This window comes from Ursus maritimus, unplaced genomic scaffold (assembly GCF_017311325.1).
Source record: "Ursus maritimus isolate PB19 unplaced genomic scaffold, ASM1731132v1 scaffold_20, whole genome shotgun sequence".
In the NCBI taxonomy this organism is placed as follows: Eukaryota; Metazoa; Chordata; class Mammalia; order Carnivora; family Ursidae; genus Ursus; species Ursus maritimus.
Window position 1 is genome coordinate 21,332,606 of NW_024424453.1, and position 18,350 is coordinate 21,350,955.

Genomic DNA, 18,350 nt, shown 5'->3' on the forward strand with positions numbered 1-18,350 from the left:
CCATAGGTTGCCTTTTCATTTTGTTGATTGTTTTCACTGGGCTCTTTTTCCAGCAAGTCTTTCTCCTCTAGGTTAGATAAGATATCCCTCTCCCCAATTCCCATGAACTTGTAACTAACTCTCACTTGGCACTTAGCTTACTATATTGAAATTATCTGTCCTTAATAGGGCTGATTTGTCTTTCCCCGTCCTCCAAGACTCATACAGAGTTGGAAAGGATTTTGCCTCAGTTGTCATTTTTGTACTCTAGTCCCTACTACAGCTCTTGTCATATAGTTGGCACTCAGAAATTAGTAGAACTAAATACAACCCTTGAAAATTTAATAAGTTATGAAAGTTTAGGACAGGGCATTAACCAAAGTTAAAATAATTGAACACTTAGATATTTTATTAATACCAATGACCTCTGTTTGAAATTTGAGTAGATAATGAAACTGAGAATAGTGGTACTTTCGATTTTACGTGAAAAAGAATTGTAGCATACATAGAATACAAAAAGGTAAATATGTACAGTGTTTTTGTCTGTTTTTCTCATGGATTTATTCCCAGTGTGTAGAACGGTACCTGGCACATAATAGTAAGTAACTGATCAGTAAATATTTGTTGAATAAATGAATGATGGGTATAGAAAACACTCTAACTTCATACTTTATTAGGTTTTAAGGCAAAAATTAAGTTCAAAACATTTCTTCATCTCTAATTCAATTTAAAATTTACCACTTAAAGCAAAAATCAGATTACTATATTCTCACATTATAGTTCTGTAAAGGAAGTCTGGTGTATAAATACGTATTTTTTTCTCTTTTAGTAAACGAAGCAAAAAAGGAGATAAAAATGGGAAAGGCTTGAGACATTTTTCCATGAAAGTGTGTGAGAAAGTTCAGCGGAAAGGTACAACGTCATATAATGAAGTGGCTGATGAGCTGGTATCAGAGTTCACCAATTCAAATAACCATTTGGCCGCTGATTCGGTAGGTAGATCATGCACTTGACTTTAACCGTGGTGGTGGAGCAGTGTATCTCTGGGTTGACTGTCATTTGTTAAGGACTCAGACAAGCTAGAGAACCCCCGACTCCTTTACCTGAGGGTTTCATATTGTCAATTGGGGAATTCTTTTGTTGTTGAGTTTCTGTTTTGTTTTAGAAAGGGTTCTTTTATTATATATTTAAACATAAAGCTTAACATGTATTTTTAAACTATAATTTTGGGGGCTACAAAAGGAACATACTTTTTTTTTTTTTTAAGGTTTTATTTATTAGAGACAGAGAGAGAGAAAGCATAAGCACAGGGAGGGGCAGAGGGAGTGGGAGAAGCAGACTCCCCGCAGAGCAGGGAGCCCAGTGCAGGACTCGGTCCCAGGACCCTGAGCCAAAGGCAGACTCTTAACCAAGTGAGCCAGCCAGGTGCCCAGGAACATAATTTTCTTAAACATACTTTCTGTATTTGAATGACTTTGGATATGTTTCTGAATTCTTTAGTGTTTCTTCTGTGTCTAAGTCAGTTTGAAAAATTTATCTTGTATTTAGTTGAAAAAATAACATATGAACATGTACCTAAAAAATTCATTTGTACCAAAGAGTATATAGTAAAAAATATCTCACCCTTTAAAAAAGATTTTATTTATTTATTTATTATTTATTTGAGAGAGAGAGAGAACACAAGCAGGGGAAGCTACAGAGTGAGAGGGAAAAACAGATTCCCTGCTGAGCAGGGAGCCTGACACAGGGCTCGATCCCACTACCCTGAGATCATGACCTGACAGCAGATGTTTGACCACCTGAGCCACCCAGGCTCCCCAAAATATCTCCTGTTTACCACAGACCTTAATCTGTCTCCCCAAAGGTATATTCACTATTATGAGTTTCTTGAGTATCATCCCAAAAATTCTTATGCATACACATAATAAAATTTATTTCCTTTTTTATTTTATTTTTAAAAGATTTTATTTATTTGTTTTAGAGGGAGGTAAAGAACAGTTCTGTCTCTTCGAAGAGGTTCTTTCTGCCTTTTGTAATCTATCCCTCAGGCAACTGCTGATCTGCTTTTTATCACCATAGATCAGTTTGCATTTTATTTAAATGTAATCGTATTATATGTACTCCACAACAATTCTTAAAACAGTTCTTGACCTTAGTGGAGATATTTATAGTCTTCCAACCTTAATTATGACATAGGTTTTATTTTGAGATGCTAGCAACCATAATTTGATTTGAATGTTTCTTTCTTTTTTCTTAGCTAAAAAAAAAAAATCGGAAATGGATACTGAATTTAATCAAATGCTGTATAGTTTCCTGAAAACTTAGGAGTTTTACACTGATAGTCATAAATGAGATTGGTAGGGTTTTTTTGTTCTTACCATCTTTGCAGTTTTGATTTGCAGTGTTATGCTGGTTTTTTAAATTTTAAAATTTTTTTTCTTTCTTCCCCTTTACTCCATTACAGGCTTACTAGCATTGAATGTGTATTTCTCTTCCCTGACATATTGTAGAAATCACCTGTGATACCATCTAGGCCTGGAGATTTGGTGGGGGGTAAAGCTTAGATAGAATTCTCCATTTTTTCTTTGGTAATTAGTCTGTTTAGAATTTTTATCTCCCTTAGAGTCAGTTTTGTATTTTATGTTTTCTTAGAAAATCCTCCATTTCTTACCTGTTCTCAAAATTATTTGCTATTATTTTTCCCAAAGAACCATCTCTTGAATCTGTACTAACCTTCCTGTTCTGCAGTTAATTTCTTTTTTTGTCTTCATTTAATATTCTCTTCTCCTCCCTGAAGCTACTTTTGTTATTTTCCTGCCGTGTAGACTATGGTGTATACTTTACTTTTATTATTTTTGTTTAGTAATGAAAATCTTTATAGCTGTGCCTTTTCCTGTCGTTCACTGCTTTAGCCATTTCCCATTGATTCTGATATAATGTTATTCTTTACATATTCTGTAACTTTGGTTTTAATTTCCTCTCTGAGCTAAAAATGGCATTAGAGTTTTTATAGTTCCAGGTGATGGGGATTTTTGTTTGTTTTTCTGAGTTTTTACTTTTTACTGAGTTTTTCATTACCTGTGATCAGAGATTGTGAGTTGAACTATTTATATTTTTTGGGGGGGTTGCTTTGAGATTTTTCTTGTGAGCCATTATTTGGTGATGTATTTTTTTATTTTCTCTGGCACCTGTAGAGAAGGTATATAGCATTCTGATTCTAAGTGAAAATGGAGGTTCTCAAAATGTTCTACAAGACCCTATGTGACCCGGCCCACCATTCCATCTCTGATCTCTTCTACTATGCACTCTCCCAGTTACTACACCCTGGCCACCTTATGATAAAGGTTTTATTTTGAAATGATAGCAACCATAACTTGATCTTTTTAAAGGAACGTTTCTTTCATTTTTCTTAATTTAAAAAAATCAGAAATGAATATTAAATTCAATCAAATTCTGTATAGTTTCCTAAAAATGTAGGAGTTTTACACTGACAGTCATTGAATGAGATTGGTGGGGTTTTGTTTGTTTTCTGTCTTGGGGTGAATGTGCTGGATATGTTCCTTATCAGGCTATTACACTGGCCATTTCCTTTGTCTCAGTCTCTGCTAAGGAGCCACGAGGTTTTGCTCTCCCCTCCAATTTTCACTTAGATGTCACTGTACTGAGGCATTTCTTCTTAGCACATTTCACCGTCTAACACGCATTTCTACTAACCACCTCCATCCCCGTCCCTGGATACAAGAAGTAAGAGTTGGGGTTTTTTCTTCCTATCCCCTGCTGTGTGGGTTTTTGTTTTTGTTTTTTGATAAATTGGAAGATTTGTAGTCTTTAGTTCTTTAATTGGTTGTCTTTATAACTTTAAGTAACTTCAATATTTTGTTTCTTTGTTATCACCTATAAACCAGTATCTGTTGATTATGAAGGGAAGAAATGGATATGCTTCTATTTACTTGCATTTCCCATCTTTCCTGTTTACCACAGATTCAGATTGAGTATATTAGTGGTAGTTGTTAAAAGAATAATATTATTATTGTTGTTATTACAACTTTAAATAAATATATCGTACCAAAACCTCTATTATTACGTACGTCATCTGTTTGAATAGTTCATCTGCTTTCAATCCCATACCCCTTTAAATATCAAGGAGAACATCAGCAGGCCTACTCTGTTGTCTCCTGATATTTTTTATTATGTTATTATTTCTACAGTGTCAGGACATTTGATATTTAAATTCACTTTTGTAACTTAAATCTCCCACCTATTTAAGTTTAGCTGTATTCAGTGTTCTCCACCATCCGTTATTATCATGGCATTTGATTGATTGGATTTTTCTTAGGAACTCCATGCCCACAATGAAGGTAGGGGCTTTTTCCACAATCTAAGTTAACATAGTCTCCTTCATTGAGAAAAATCTTGCTACCCCCCAAAAAAAAAAAAAAAAATCAGCTGAAGTAAACAGTGTGCTTTAGTGATCTACGTGATGACATTTTGATGCAAGTTCCCTGTTTTCATTGTAGACTAGCAAAAGTTTTCAGATCAGCACTAGTCCGTGGACTACATATTTGAAAAGCACATGCATCCTTGACTTTTCAAAGTCTAATGTCCTCCCAGACAGTGCAGGGCTTTAACCCACTTTAACTAACAACTCCATTACCCCTTTCAGATGTATATCTGTTGTCATGTATGTTAGTTCTGTATATATTCTCGATTCCACAAGACATTATTGTTTTATAAAGTAAGTGTTAATTGAGATATACCCACATATTTATCTTTCGTGTTGGGCTTTGTTCAATCCTACATCTCCAAACTTCCACCTTGGATCCCATCCGTCTTTCTTCTACATGAAGAAAGCCCTTTAGTATTTTTTAATTTAGATCTGTTACTAACATAATCTTTATTTTTTAGATTGTTTTATCTTTTAGATTGTTTGAAAGTACCTTTATTTCATCTTTACTTTTGAAGGTATTTTCACTGGGTATAGAATTCTTTAAACACTCCAAAGATATTATAATAAAAACATTAATTAAATGTCTTAATAATCCTCTGACTATATTTTAACCCTTGAAATTGATCACTCATTAAAAATATTTTTTAGCAGGCTTATGACCAGAAGAATATTAGGAGAAGAGTTTATGATGCTTTAAATGTGCTAATGGCAATGAACATAATTTCAAAGGAAAAAAAAGAAATCAAGTGGATTGGCCTGCCTACCAATTCTGCTCAGGAATGTCAAAATCTTGAGGTAAGTGAGGAAAATCTGTTTTAAATAGTTTGCTTTATTTTTCATAAGAGGCATTTTATTTGGTTTTATGTATTTATTTGAGAGATAGCACAAGCAGGAGGAGTGGCAGAGGGAGAGGGAGAAGCAGACTCCCTGCCGAGCAGGGAGCCCGATGCAGGGATTCATCCCTGAGATCATGACCTGAGCCGAAGGTAGACTCTTAACCAACTGAGCCACCCAGGTGCCCCCATAAGAGGCATTTTAATTTAGAAATACATATAATATTAAAATATTTCTAATTGTTCAGGTATACTACGTCTTTTTTTTTTAACAGACTCTTCTGTGTACAATTTTATTTTTTTTTTATTTATTTTTTTTAAAGATTTTTTATTTATTTATTTGACAGAGATAGACAGCCAGCGAGAGAGGGAACACAAGCAGGGGGAGTGGGAGAGGAAGAAGCAGGCTCATAGCGGAGGAGCCTGATGCGGGGTTCGATCCCATAACGCCGGGATCACGCCCTGAGCCGAAGGCAGACGCTTAATCGCTGTGCCGCCCAGGTGCCCCTCTGTGTACAATTTTAGAACTGGAAGGAGATTTAGAGAGGTGTATAGTTTGATGTCCCGATGAAACTGAGGGACATAGAAATTAAATAACTTGATTTTTACTGTTTCTTAGAGAAGGTCTTTATTTTATTCTAGTTTAATTCTGAGCACTCTACTAATAAATTTTTGACAACTCATAAATAGAAGTAATATCTTATTTGATTAAATGCTTGCTGTATGGATCCAAAAAAAAAAGATCAAACTGGCTGTTTACCTTTTGTGTTTAAACTTTTATCTTTTATTCTCACATCAGTGGCAACAGAGCTGTATTTCATCTGTATCTTTATCAGAAAGGATAGAAAGTTCAGTTGACATGAATTTGGGGGTGATGTGTGCAAAAACATTTTTTATTCCATTAACTTTAATCATTATAGAAAATCTTTCCTATATGAGCATGTGCCCTGACCTTCTGGTTTTAAATTGATTTGACATAATTGTACTGTCATGGCCATAGATGGAATAAATTGAGGTTAAATATAGTTTCTGGCAATAAATATGGTTGATTTCATGTTTTTCTCAGTCCTTTTTCCACTCAGCAAATCAAAATTTATTTGGTATTGTACTTGTGGGTGGAGGGAGAAATCAGACAGTCATCTGAGGTTGTAGAATGTTATTCAGATGCTAGAGTGGAAATGAGCTCCTTGTCTCCTTCTGAAAGAGTGGAATTTGAGGATTTTTTTTTTAAGTTTTTTTCTCTAATTTTTTTTAAAGATTTTATTTATTTGTAAGAGAGAAAAAGCAGCAGGCAGAGGGAGAAGCAGGCTCCCCGCTGAGCAAGGAGCCCCATGCAGAACTGGATCCCAGGACCCTGAGATTGTGACCTGAGCCGAAAGCAGACTCTTAACTGACTGAGCCACTCACGTGTCCCAAGGATTATTTTTATTACCAGTAATATTAAGCTGATAACAAAGCCTCAAGAAGAAAAAATCTATTAGCAGTTACTGTGTGTTTACCCAAAGATTATACAAGACAAAATCTCTGACCCCAGGGCGCCTTGGGTGGCACAGTCGTTAAGCGTCTGCCTTCGGCTCAGGGCATGATCCCACCGTTCTGGGATCGAGCCCCACCTCAGGCTCCTCTGCTAGGAGCCTGCTTCTTCCTCTCCCACTCCCCCTGCTTGTGCTCCCTCTCTCACTGGCTCTCTCTCTCTCTCAAATAAATAAATAAAATCTTAAAACAAAACAAAAAAATCTCTGACCCCAGGAGCTTTCATTCTAATTGAGGAAAGGAAAAATATAAAAGAAGTTACCAAAACTGTGATCCGTTATTCCTATGAAAGACGTATGTACAGATTCTCTGGTAAGGGAGATGAGAGAGGTCTTTACCAAGAAAAGAAAAAATTTCCTGGAGCTCAGTGATGAGGAGGGTGTTTGCCCAGTGGTTCAGGGCAGGGAGGGCCTTCCAGAGGCCCCGCATGGGCGGAGGCAGGCATAAGAAAGCATGCATGCAGCTGGGTGTGACCAGAGTGCAGGCAGGGCTAAAGGGGGTAGATTTCTGAGTGTGAAGCTTTGGAGGCCTGATTCTGGAAACAGTGGGAAGCTTTTGAAAAATTATTAACAGGAGGACTGATAGGACATATTCTAAGGGATCACCCTCCTGCTGGATTAGAAATTGAACTGACGGGAAGATGAGGAAGGAAATTGAGGGGGCGTATTGGAAATGGTCTGAGTTAAGTCAGTGGCATGAGGTTGGAGAAGTGTTTCAGAGGTAGAATCGATACAACTTGGCCTGGTGTTAGATGGGGGGCATGAGGGGTAGGTAGGGGCCTGGCCTGTCACAGCTGCAGATAGAGAGGGGAAACTCGTTTCAAATATAGAAAGCCACATAGATTTTTCAAGTGAATCTTAAGTAATTTAGGATGAAAGTACTTTAGTGGTTAGAAGAAGAATGAGAGGAAACTCTTGGTGCAGACTAGAGTAGATGGGGAGCAAAAAAGCAACACTGTTGGAGTAGACAAGAAAAATGTCATGTTTGTTGTCATTGACTTTTGCCCAAAGACACAGTGAGGAGCTCATCTACAAGGAAATTCAGACCCTAATACCTGTTTTCTAGGTAGTTGTAAGAGTGAGGAAAAGTATAGTTGTGTGAAGCCGGGAAATTTGTCCCATAAGAACGTTCCTTACTACAAGTAGGAATTGTGCATTGAATATATAGGCTATCTGTATAAGGAGCTATGCCCATTTAAAAGTCAGTTAAACTGAAATCTTAAATGAGATTTTACCTCATTTTTTGGGTTAGGGAGTAATATAAGAAAGTAATTAATGTAAGGTCTCTGGAACCAGATGGCTTAGGTACAAATCCTGACTCTTGCCATTCACTAGCTGTGTGACCTTGGGCAGTTACTTAACCCTCCGTTCCTCCATTTCCTTACATGCAAAATGGATAACAATAGTACTTACCTCATAGGGTCTTGTGAAGATGCCTTAAGATAATGTGTGTAGGGAAAAAAAAAGATAATGTGTGTAAAGTGCTTGGTTGAGTTGATGGCACACAGGGTAAGTATTCACTAAGTGTTAGCTATTACTCTGATTAGAATTTGAAAATAGCAACAAGTACTGCATATCAAGTATTTATTAAGTGGATGGGTTTCATTAATGATAATGTTACCACAATTCTGCTATTGTGCCTACTTGCTTACCCCAACCCCTGCTCCCCAAAAAGGTATGATACACCTTTATTGATTTTGGTAGTTAAAATGGATTGAGTTTTAAGGAAAATTCTTTTTTTTTTTTTTTTTAAGATTTATTTATTTTAGAGAGAGAATGCAGAGCACAAGCGGCTGGGGGTGGGGGGACGATAGAGGGAGATGGAGAGAGAGAAAATTCCAAGAAGACTCTGCACTGAGCGCAGAGCCCAATGCAGGGCTCAGTCCCAGGACCTTGAGATCATGACCTGAGCCAAAGCCAAGAGTTGGATGCTTAACCAGCTGAGCCACCCAGGCTCCCCTAAGGAAAATTCTTGATACCTCAGAATTGGGACCTGGAAAGTGAGCAGTACTCTTTTACTCTCCATATGTTCATGTTATTTTGTGACCTGTGTTTTAAAGATAGAGAAGCAGAGGAGGATAGAACGGATAAAGCAGAAGCGGGCCCAGCTGCAAGAACTTCTCCTGCAGGTAAAGATGCTGGGATGGTTTTCATTCTTTCCCTGCCTATGTTCTGCTCTGCTTACTTGGTTTTAGAATCAGTGTTTTCTACTTTGGCTGCCTTTTGAGTAGTGTCTGATGGGACCACACTAGGACAGCCTCCTCCACATCTGAGCTCACCACCATCCACGTGGTCTTCCTTTAAGATGGTTCTGTCTCTCACCACCATCGTGGCCCCAGGGCAGGTGACCTGCCCTGTGCATGCCTTATGTTATGAGCGATTTACTTCTGACACTTACTCTGAACAGAAACCATCAGAAGTCCTTTTGTGTGTGTTTATTTTAGCCCTCATTTGGAATATCAAGAAGTAAGGCTCGTTAAACTTCAGGCACTTTGAGTAAAATAATCAAATCCACCTGTAATAATTTATTATCTATAAATAACAGAATAACATGTAATGATTCAGTAAGCTTCATAGAAATACCAAAAGTTAAAATGTATTTCTTTTTAAGAAAATTAGCTTTTATAGTGTAAAAAGGATCCTTGTGTTTATACTGTTTCAGATAATTGCCTGGAATTTGGGTGGTTTTTTTAAATATAATAGAGCCAATGTATAAAATCATGTGAGGTAAAATCACATGGACTTTTTTTTTTTTTTTTAATTTTATTTTTGGTAATTGCAGTTGCTGTAAAAATTCACTTTGAGCAGTACACTGGGGTCATTTTCAATGCAGTCAGGAACCCTTTTTAAAATGAGCCCAGAGGGTCTTTATGCTTTTTTTAAAATCAGCAAATTGTCTTTATTTTTTTTTGTTTTGTTTTGTTTTTGTTCTTTATTTTTTTTATTGAAGTATAACTACAAACAGTGTTATATTAGTTTCAGGGATACAGTGTGATGATTCAACAATTTTTTTGATTAGTTCATCATACTTTATATTGTACCATATCCAATGTCGTGTGTGTGTGTGTATAACACCCAGTGCACCATGCAATACGTGCCCTCCTTACTACCCATCACCGGCCTATCCCATTCCCCCACCTCCCACCCCTGAAGCCCTCAGTTTGTTTCCCAGAGTCCACAGTCTCTCATGGTTCATTCCTCCTTCTGATTATCCCCCCTTCATTCTTCCCTTTCTTCTCCTACCGATCTTCCTAGTTCTTATGTTCCATAAATGGGACAATTATCATATGGTTTCACTCATTTAGGGAGCAAATTGTCTTTATATGAAAAGCTTTCTCAGCCACTCATAAAATCCACTTTGATTTGACAGCCGTTAGATCCTGTTTAATTTTTTATGTAATCCACTTTCCAGAAATAAAGGTAACAGTTAAGGTACCAATATCGTAGCAGAGTGTTTCCAAAACAGTCCCTTTGTCTAATGGACAGAATATGTTAGGTATTCTCAAATGTTCCACATTTTTGTTTTTCACTTTCTAGATGCTTATATTTGCTTGTTTATTCCATGTTCATGTATAAATCAGAGCAGCAAGAGAAGACCGTTTAGCCCTTGCAGAGACCTATGTGTGATCTGAGAAGGAAGTAGAGCAAGGGCAGAGGAGTAGCAGCAGATAGAGCAGAGATTGCCCAGACATAGGCCAGCTCCAAAGGTGACGTGCCACCCTGATTAGGCCCTTTCTTTCTTCCGTACTGTGTTCTGCTTTTCACTCCGAACCTTGTGGGACCTACCTGAGTAGCTAGCGCTGGAGCAAGCATTTGATGTATTTTTCATGCTGGGTTTCCAAATAAGGTTTTGTTTGAAGAGAGTGTTCTGCAGCTTACAAAACAAAACAAAACAAAAAACTTGAAAGCTGGCGGTTTATTGCTAGGCTCTTCCCTGTGGAATTCTGCCCCCTGCGACCTGGCCTGCCAGGCACCGGCTTCTCATCCACGTTCCTTCCCCCAGCTCCCTTTGCTGTCCCTGTCCCTGCGTGGTTTCTCACTAGCCCACACTCCCTCACCTCTGTGCCAGGACTTCCTTAGATTTCCTCAAAATCCTCATGCAACCTTTTAGAGCCTGATTTTTGGTAGATGATATTGAGAAACCCTGTTTACCAGTAGCCTGTACTTCTCTGTTCATGAGAAAGAAGGTGCTGGGCATGGTCACCTTCATGTAGGTGGGACATTCACATCCCTGGACAGCCTTCATGAAGAATGAAGTTGAATATTTTTTCCTCTGCTTATCTTTGTACAACGAACACTATTTTTTTAAGTCCTAAATTTCTTTTCCTCTTCTGTCTGTCAAACCAAATATTTATAGAAGATTTCAACCCAGGGGCAACCTAGCTGTCAACATTTATAAAAGTAGGTCTCCCTCAACATTAAAATGAAACCCAAAGTATAACTGAAAACAGCTACTCTCTGGTCTCCTGGTAGACATACATACAGCTTATTTCCTGCTAGTGTTTTGTTTATCTCTCGTTCATCAAATAACATTGATGTAGTTGTCTCAGAAAGTAAATTAAACATGTCCCTGAATACCAGTAATTTACCGTGGCAAAGCTAGCTTAATTTTAAGCAAGTTAATGTCGCCACTCACTGACATCACATGACACGGGTCAGTTTCACTTCCCAGTTTTACTTCCACCACTTCTCATTTATCCTTGGTAATGTAGAGGAGGAAGGGTGTGAGTAGGTGATATCTGTAGGTAATCTAGATACCCTACTTTTATCATTATAACTGTGATACCTTTTCCAGCCCTTAAACCTTTCCCAGGGCTGCTAATGCATAGCAAAGTGAATGTGTGCACCTGCCCTCTTTTCAGCCTCTGAAATTGATGTTAATGAGCCTGGAAAAGAACAAAAGGCTGAAGAAAATCAATCAAAGGGCAACAAAGGAAATCCATTCAAAACAAATGGGAGGTGATTTTTCTTTTTACTGTCTGAATAACATTATATATGTTATTATTGCTTTCTTCACCAGAAAAATCTTTGATGCTATTAAATGTACACAGTAGTGAACAGTGAGTCACAAATATATAAGGACTCTTACTTAGTACTGCTGATATTCCGTCCTGTGCTGAGGCCCTGCCATGGCACTAGGGCCACAGAGCTATAGGGCAGAGGATGAGAGCATCTCCTGAGATGCTTTTTCTAGTAGAAGGGAAGAGAATCTAGGCAGAAGTATTCAAACATTTAATTCTTTTTCTCAGTTTTACAGTATCAATAGTGTATTTTTTCAACATTAAGTAAATTAAGCAATGAATATAAAACAGCCCTCATTCTTTACCAGCAGAAAATCATGAAGTGTTTTCAGTAATGTTTGATAGTATTGATAGTGATAGTTTGGTTTTTCGTTTTGTTTTGTTTAGTTTAGAGAGAGAACGAGAGCGCATGCACACCAGCAGGGAGGAGAGGGAGAAGCAGGCTCCCCACTGAGCAGGGACACCCCCCACCCCCCCGCCGTGGGGCTGGATCCCAGGACCCTGGGATCATGACCTGAGCTGAAGGCAGACACTTAACTGACTGAGCGACCCTGGTGCCCAATAGTGATAGTTTTTTGAAGTGATTGGTATTGATAGTGATTTTTGGACACACTGTTAAGGCTAGAATAAATTGGTATCCCTTCTGTTTTGTGCATTTTAGGAGTAAATGTTCACTTTCTAGGGATAGTACCCTGTCATTTTAAGATAAAAATAATCTTAATTAAACTTTTGTTAAGACTCAGAACCTAAAATAAATAATCTTAGGATAAGATTGCTAAAATATAAAAGTAACTTAAATTCATCACTACTAGGTAAGATGGGACACGCCGATGAAAGGGGATGAGTGAATCTGACTTTAGGAGCATTTAAAACCACTGTTTCGTGAGCAGATGAAAAAGTTGAATTGCGTAGTCTTTCTAGCTATGGAATTCTGTGATACATTTGCCTTATTAAAAGGGGGGCGGGCAGTCACTTCTTTGACTTGCAAATAACGGTTATAACTAAAAAGAGCGGCAAGATTCAGTATAAAGATTCAGTCCTTGATATATCTTACAAGTGCTAAGCTCAGTTTCTTGCCTGGAAGATGTCGGGTGGGCAGTGGGTCAGGCCAGATTCCAACTGTGCCCTGAGGATTCGGGAATTCTGTGGAGCTGCCCTAGGAACCTAAGGGGTGAGTGAGGGCAGAGCTGCTGGGCTCTGGACTCCCTGCCCCACTGCAGCCAGCCAGAGCAACGCTACTTTCATCTGTTTTATATAGTGTCCCATAGATTTCATTTGAAGAAAGGATTCTGTGGCTGTATAAAGTTTGCATATCCCTGAGCTAGAAGATCTAAAAGGTGTATTTAACCCCAAACTCCCGAGAGTCTGTGTTAGATAAATGGAAAATATAAGTTCACTTGGTATCACTTTCTCTGTGCCACTTTAAGAAGAGCTGCAGGCACTCCTGGGCTCTCCCAGATTTGTAAGATCCTGTTATGTATGGATAACGGAAGCCATAGGCCCCATTATTTACATTAGGATGATGTTAAACATCATTTAAAACTATATGTTTTCCCTTGAAATGTATCTGAATTAGATCATTCTAATCTTTTTTCCTAAATATTTCATTTTAATTAACTTATAGGTAGATGGCCTCTTTAATAACTCTAATTTCTAATACCGTTAATACTATTTCATACTATTTAAACTTTCTAATAGTATTTAAACTCTCTAATTTCTAATACTCTAATACTATTTCTTAAATGTATTTATTTTAATTCATTTAATGCCAACTCACTTATCCACATTAAATGCCAACTCACTTATCCACATTAAATGACCATACTCTTTTTCTTGATCATTACAGCAAATCGCGTTCAAGAACTTGGTTCAGAGAAATCGGCAAAATGAACAGCAGAACCAGGGCCCTCCAGCTCTGAACTCCACCATTCAGCTGCCATTTATAATCATCAATACAAGCAGGAAAACAGTCATAGATTGCAGCATCTCCAGTGACAAGTGAGTGGAGAACCGGGGGAGGACTGTAGGGCTGGCCTCCTATGAACACATTCCTATCATTTGCACCATGAGGAAGGGTGTCCTTCGTTATCTAAGCCCTCAAGGCTGACCTCCCTGGGGCATGGGAAACACCTGTGCAGCCGTGGAGTGCTGCCAGCTCCTAGTGCATTCTTCGTCACTCACCCTCTGCAGCCCCTGTCTTGTGCCTGGCACCGTACTGCCTGTACTATATGCATAGTGGAGCCCGGACCCCAGCCAAGATGTGCGTGTGTGTACATGTGTGTGGTAACCCTGGGCAAGTAACTGCCTTACAGTAGACCGTCAGTGAGGGCCTGGGACAAAGTGGGCTCACCGGTGATTCACTTCCATGGTTTAGTGTGGAAATATTTTGGGTCAACATGTAGCATTAAGGTACTTGTTTCCTTGTTCTGCTCTATCATAGTCGAGTGTGCTCCTGTTTATTAATGAGTGGACATGAAAATGCTAGAAGCATTCTCTGCTTTCTTTTTTTCTTACTTATTTTATAGCTAAAAGTTTATACCTTTTGATCACTTTCACCCATTTTATCTACCCCCACCTCTGGCAACCAGCAGTCTGTTTTCTGCATCTGTGAGTTCATTGTTTTTAGATTCCACATAGAAGTGAAATCATCCAGCATCTGTCTTTCTCTGTCTGGTTTATTTCAGTTAGTATAATGCCCTCACGGTCCACCCACGTTGTTGCAAATGTTGGAATTTCCTTTTTTTTGTGGCCAAATATTCCATTTATGTACACGCATACACACGCATACACATATACCACATTTTCTTCATCCATTCATATATCAGTAGACAGTGAGGTGGTTTCTGTATCTTGGCTATTGTAAATAATGCTACAGTGAACATGGGGGTGCAGATATCTTTGTGAAATAGGAACTCTGTTTCCTTCAGATATATACACAAAAGTGAGATTGCTGGATCATATTGTAGTTTTATTTTTAAATTTTTGAGGAACCTCCATACTGTTTTCCATGGTGCCTGCACCAATTTACATTCCCACCAACATTTTTTTACATTTTAACTAAAGTTGATGATGATATTTATCATAGCAAGTGAGAAGTAGCAGTTTTAAAAATACTGCTAAGAATTAATTGGTAATTCATTTTACCCTTCCTGAAAATGATCGTGGTCTTCAAGCTGTGACTGGTGTCCTGAGATAGTCGAGGGAATCGGGTGTGCAATGAGACAGACCCAAGTGTGGATTGTGGCTCCCCCATTTAGCTGCTTTGAAGCATTTTTCTGAAGAATAGAAGGGGACGATTCCAAGTCCTCTATCATATGCTAGCCTTGTTGTGAGAATTAAATACAATGATGTCTTTAAAGGATCTGACCCAAGGCAAGCCCTTTATAAATATTAGCTGCTGTTACAAGGAGTCAGCATATAATCCATTGACCAAATTGCGATTCATTTGAAAGCAAAAGAGGGCTCAATAATCACATCAGTACCACAGGCATAGTCCAAGACTGTCCAGGGAGACTGGGACTTCTCCTTACAGCTATAGCATTGCCCTTGGGCTTTGCCTTCCCTTGTCTTTCCCACTGTTTTCTCAGGTAGTGTTGCTTCCCCTGTTTATCTCGATTGCATACAGAGATTCTAGGTCACTTAAATAAGAAGGTGCCAAAAGAAAAAGAAAAACGGTGAGCAGGAATTTCAAAAGTATATTTGATAATTAAGACTATAGACACAATTAAAAATAGTATGAAGTTAGAAGATCCATTTTTCAGTCTTGTCTTCTCACTACATAGTTTCTTAACCTTTCTGAGATCTGGATGCTTCCTCCACAAAAGTAAGAATTACAGTACCTAACTTGCTGGTTTCTAAAAGTTATAGATCAGGGAGGAGTTAAGATGGCGGAGGAGTAGGGGTCCCCTTTTTCAGCCGGTCCCCTGAGTCGAGCTGGATAGGTACCAGACCATTCTGAACACCCATGGAATCAGCCTGAGACATAGGAAGATACACCTGGACCTGTACAAATGAACATCTCCAGTGCTGAGTATTGAGGTACGAAGAGGGGAGCCGTGAAACTGCACACAGATATTGAAAGAGAAACGGAAGAGGGAGGGAGCCTCCTCCTTTGGGCACGGGGAAGCGGTAGCCACCTGCACTGGGGAGCAGGCGGACTCGCGGACTGGCACCCGTGAGAGAACAGACTGAGACCGTAAGCCTGGAACGCGCTCGACCAGTCTGAAATCCGGAGCTCCGGAGTGCGCGCGAACCATACTGAAACAGAGCTCCGGAGCGCGCAGGGGCGGCTGGCGGTTGGTGGCTGGCGGTGTTAGAAACACAAAGAACAGAGACCCGCCGGCCCTGGAAGTGAGGGCTGGGACACGGAGTGTGGGGCGCACATCCCGGGACGCTGTAGGGTTGAGCAGCACCAACAGAAGAGCTCAGTGGAGAGCAGACTGCGATCCCTCTGTTCTAAGACAGTGGCTAGGATTCAGCCACTGCTGCTCTGACTCTCAGAAGAGGCACAGCAAACCGCCAGGGGAAGCCACCAGAGAACAAAAGCCTGGAAATACCGGCTCACAGTGTGCCCATCCCTATCCCCCCTCACAGGGGACGGGGAGACTCTACCCAAACAGGGTTGCCTGAGTATCAGCGTGGCAGGCCCCTCCCCCAGAAGGCAGGCTGAAAAATCAAGCCCACATCCCTAGGGTCCCTGTAAAACTAGCGCACACTGCCTGGGTCCCGGTCAATAATTTGGGCTCTGGACAACCCCACACCCTCTCCTCATCAGAATGACGAGGAGGAGAAATCCCCCCCAGCAAAGAAAAGACAATGAGTCTGTAGCCTCTGCTACAGAACTGATGGATATGGATATAACCAAATTATCAGAAATGGAGTTCAGAGTAACAATGGTCAAGATGATGTGTAGACTTGAAAAAAAATTAACAAAAATATTAACGGGAATATAGGGCGGAAATGAGAGTGATACTGACAGAAATTAAAAATGCTATGAATCGAATGCAGTCAAAACTAGATGCTCTGATGGCCAGGGTGAATGAGGCAGAAGAACCAATCAGCAAATTGGAGGATGGGTTAGTAGAAGAGAAAGCTAAAACAGAAACTTGGCTCAAAAAAATCCAATCTCAAGAATGTAGGTTACGGGAGATTACTGACTCAATGAAATGTTTCAATGTCAGAATCATCGGCATCCCCAAGGGGGTGGAGAAAAACAGAGGTCTAGAAGAGCTGTTTGAACAAATTGTAGCTGAAAACTTCCCTAAGCTAGCAAAGGAAACAAGCATTCGTGTCCAAGAGGCAGAGAGGACCCCCCCAAGCTCAACCACAACAAACCTACGCCATGTCATGTCATAGTGCAATTTGCAAATATTAGATCCAAGGTTACAGTATTGAAAGCATCCAGGGCAAAGAAATTTCTCATGTACCAAGGCAAAACTATCAGGATTACGTCAGACCTGTCTACACAGACCTGGAATGAGAGAAAGGGTTGGGGGGGCATTTTTGAAGCTCTTTCAGAGAAAAACACGCAGCCAAGGATCCTTTATCTAGCAAGGCTGTCACTCAGAATTGATGGAGAGATAAGGACCTTCCAGAATTGCCAGTCACGGACCAATTTCGTAACCACGTAACCAGCCCTACAGGAGATATTAAGGGGGGTTCTATAAAAGTAAAAAGGCCCCAAGAGTGATACAGAACAGAAAGTTACAATCTATAGGGGCGCCTGGGTGGCACAGCGGTTAAGTGTCTGCCTTCGGCTCGGGGCGTGATCCCAGCGATCTGGGATTGAGCCCCACATCAGGCTCTTCTGCTATGGGCCTGCTTCTTCCTCTCCCACTCCCCCTGCTTGTGTTCCCTCTCTTGCTGGCTGTCTCTATCTCTGTCAAATAAAATCTTTAAAAAAAAAAAAAAAGAAAGTTACAGTCTATAGAAACAAAGACTTTACAGGCAACACAACATAATTAAAATCATCTCTCTCAATAATCACTCTCAATGTGAATGGCCTAAATGCTCCCATAAAACGCCACAGGGTTGCAGATTGGGTAAAAAGACATGACCCATCCATTTGCTGTCTACAAGAGACTCATTTTGAACCTAAAGATACATCCAGACTGAAAGTAAAGGGATGGAAAAACATCTTTCATGCCAATGGACTTCAAAAGAAAGCTGGGGTAGCAATTCTCATATCAAACAGATTGGATTTTAAACTAAAGACTGTAGTTAGAGATACAGAAGGGCACTATATTATTCTTAAAGGATGTATCTAACAAGTGGATATGACAATTATAAATATCTATGCCCCCAACAGGGGAGCAGCAAGATACACAAGCCAACTCTTTACCAGAATAAAGAGACATATAGATAAAAATACGTTAATAGTAGGGAACCTCAACACTCCACTCTCAGCAATAGATAGATCACCTAAGCAGAAAATCAACAAAGAAACAAGAGCTTTAAATGCCATACTAGATGAGTTGGACCTCATAGATATATATAGAACACTACACCCCAGAACAAAAGAATAATCATTCTATTCTAA

The 18,350-nt window shown here is 39.4% G+C and overlaps 1 protein-coding gene across 10 annotated transcripts in view; it reads left to right on the forward strand.

Moving 5' to 3' along the window:
- TFDP2 (transcription factor Dp-2) overlaps positions 1-18,350 on the forward strand; it is a 179,645-nt gene that overhangs the window by 143,166 nt on the left and 18,129 nt on the right. For 9 of the 10 annotated variants that reach the window (XM_040636721.1, XM_040636723.1, XM_040636724.1 and 6 more), the window contains 4 exons: positions 809-971; positions 5,075-5,221; positions 8,852-8,920; positions 13,659-13,810. In XM_040636721.1, coding sequence (XP_040492655.1) covers positions 809-971; positions 5,075-5,221; positions 8,852-8,920; positions 13,659-13,810 — 531 coding nt within the window. The remainder of the gene's footprint in view (positions 1-808; positions 972-5,074; positions 5,222-8,851; positions 8,921-13,658; positions 13,811-18,350) is intronic. The other variant, XM_040636722.1, reaches the window with a different exon arrangement.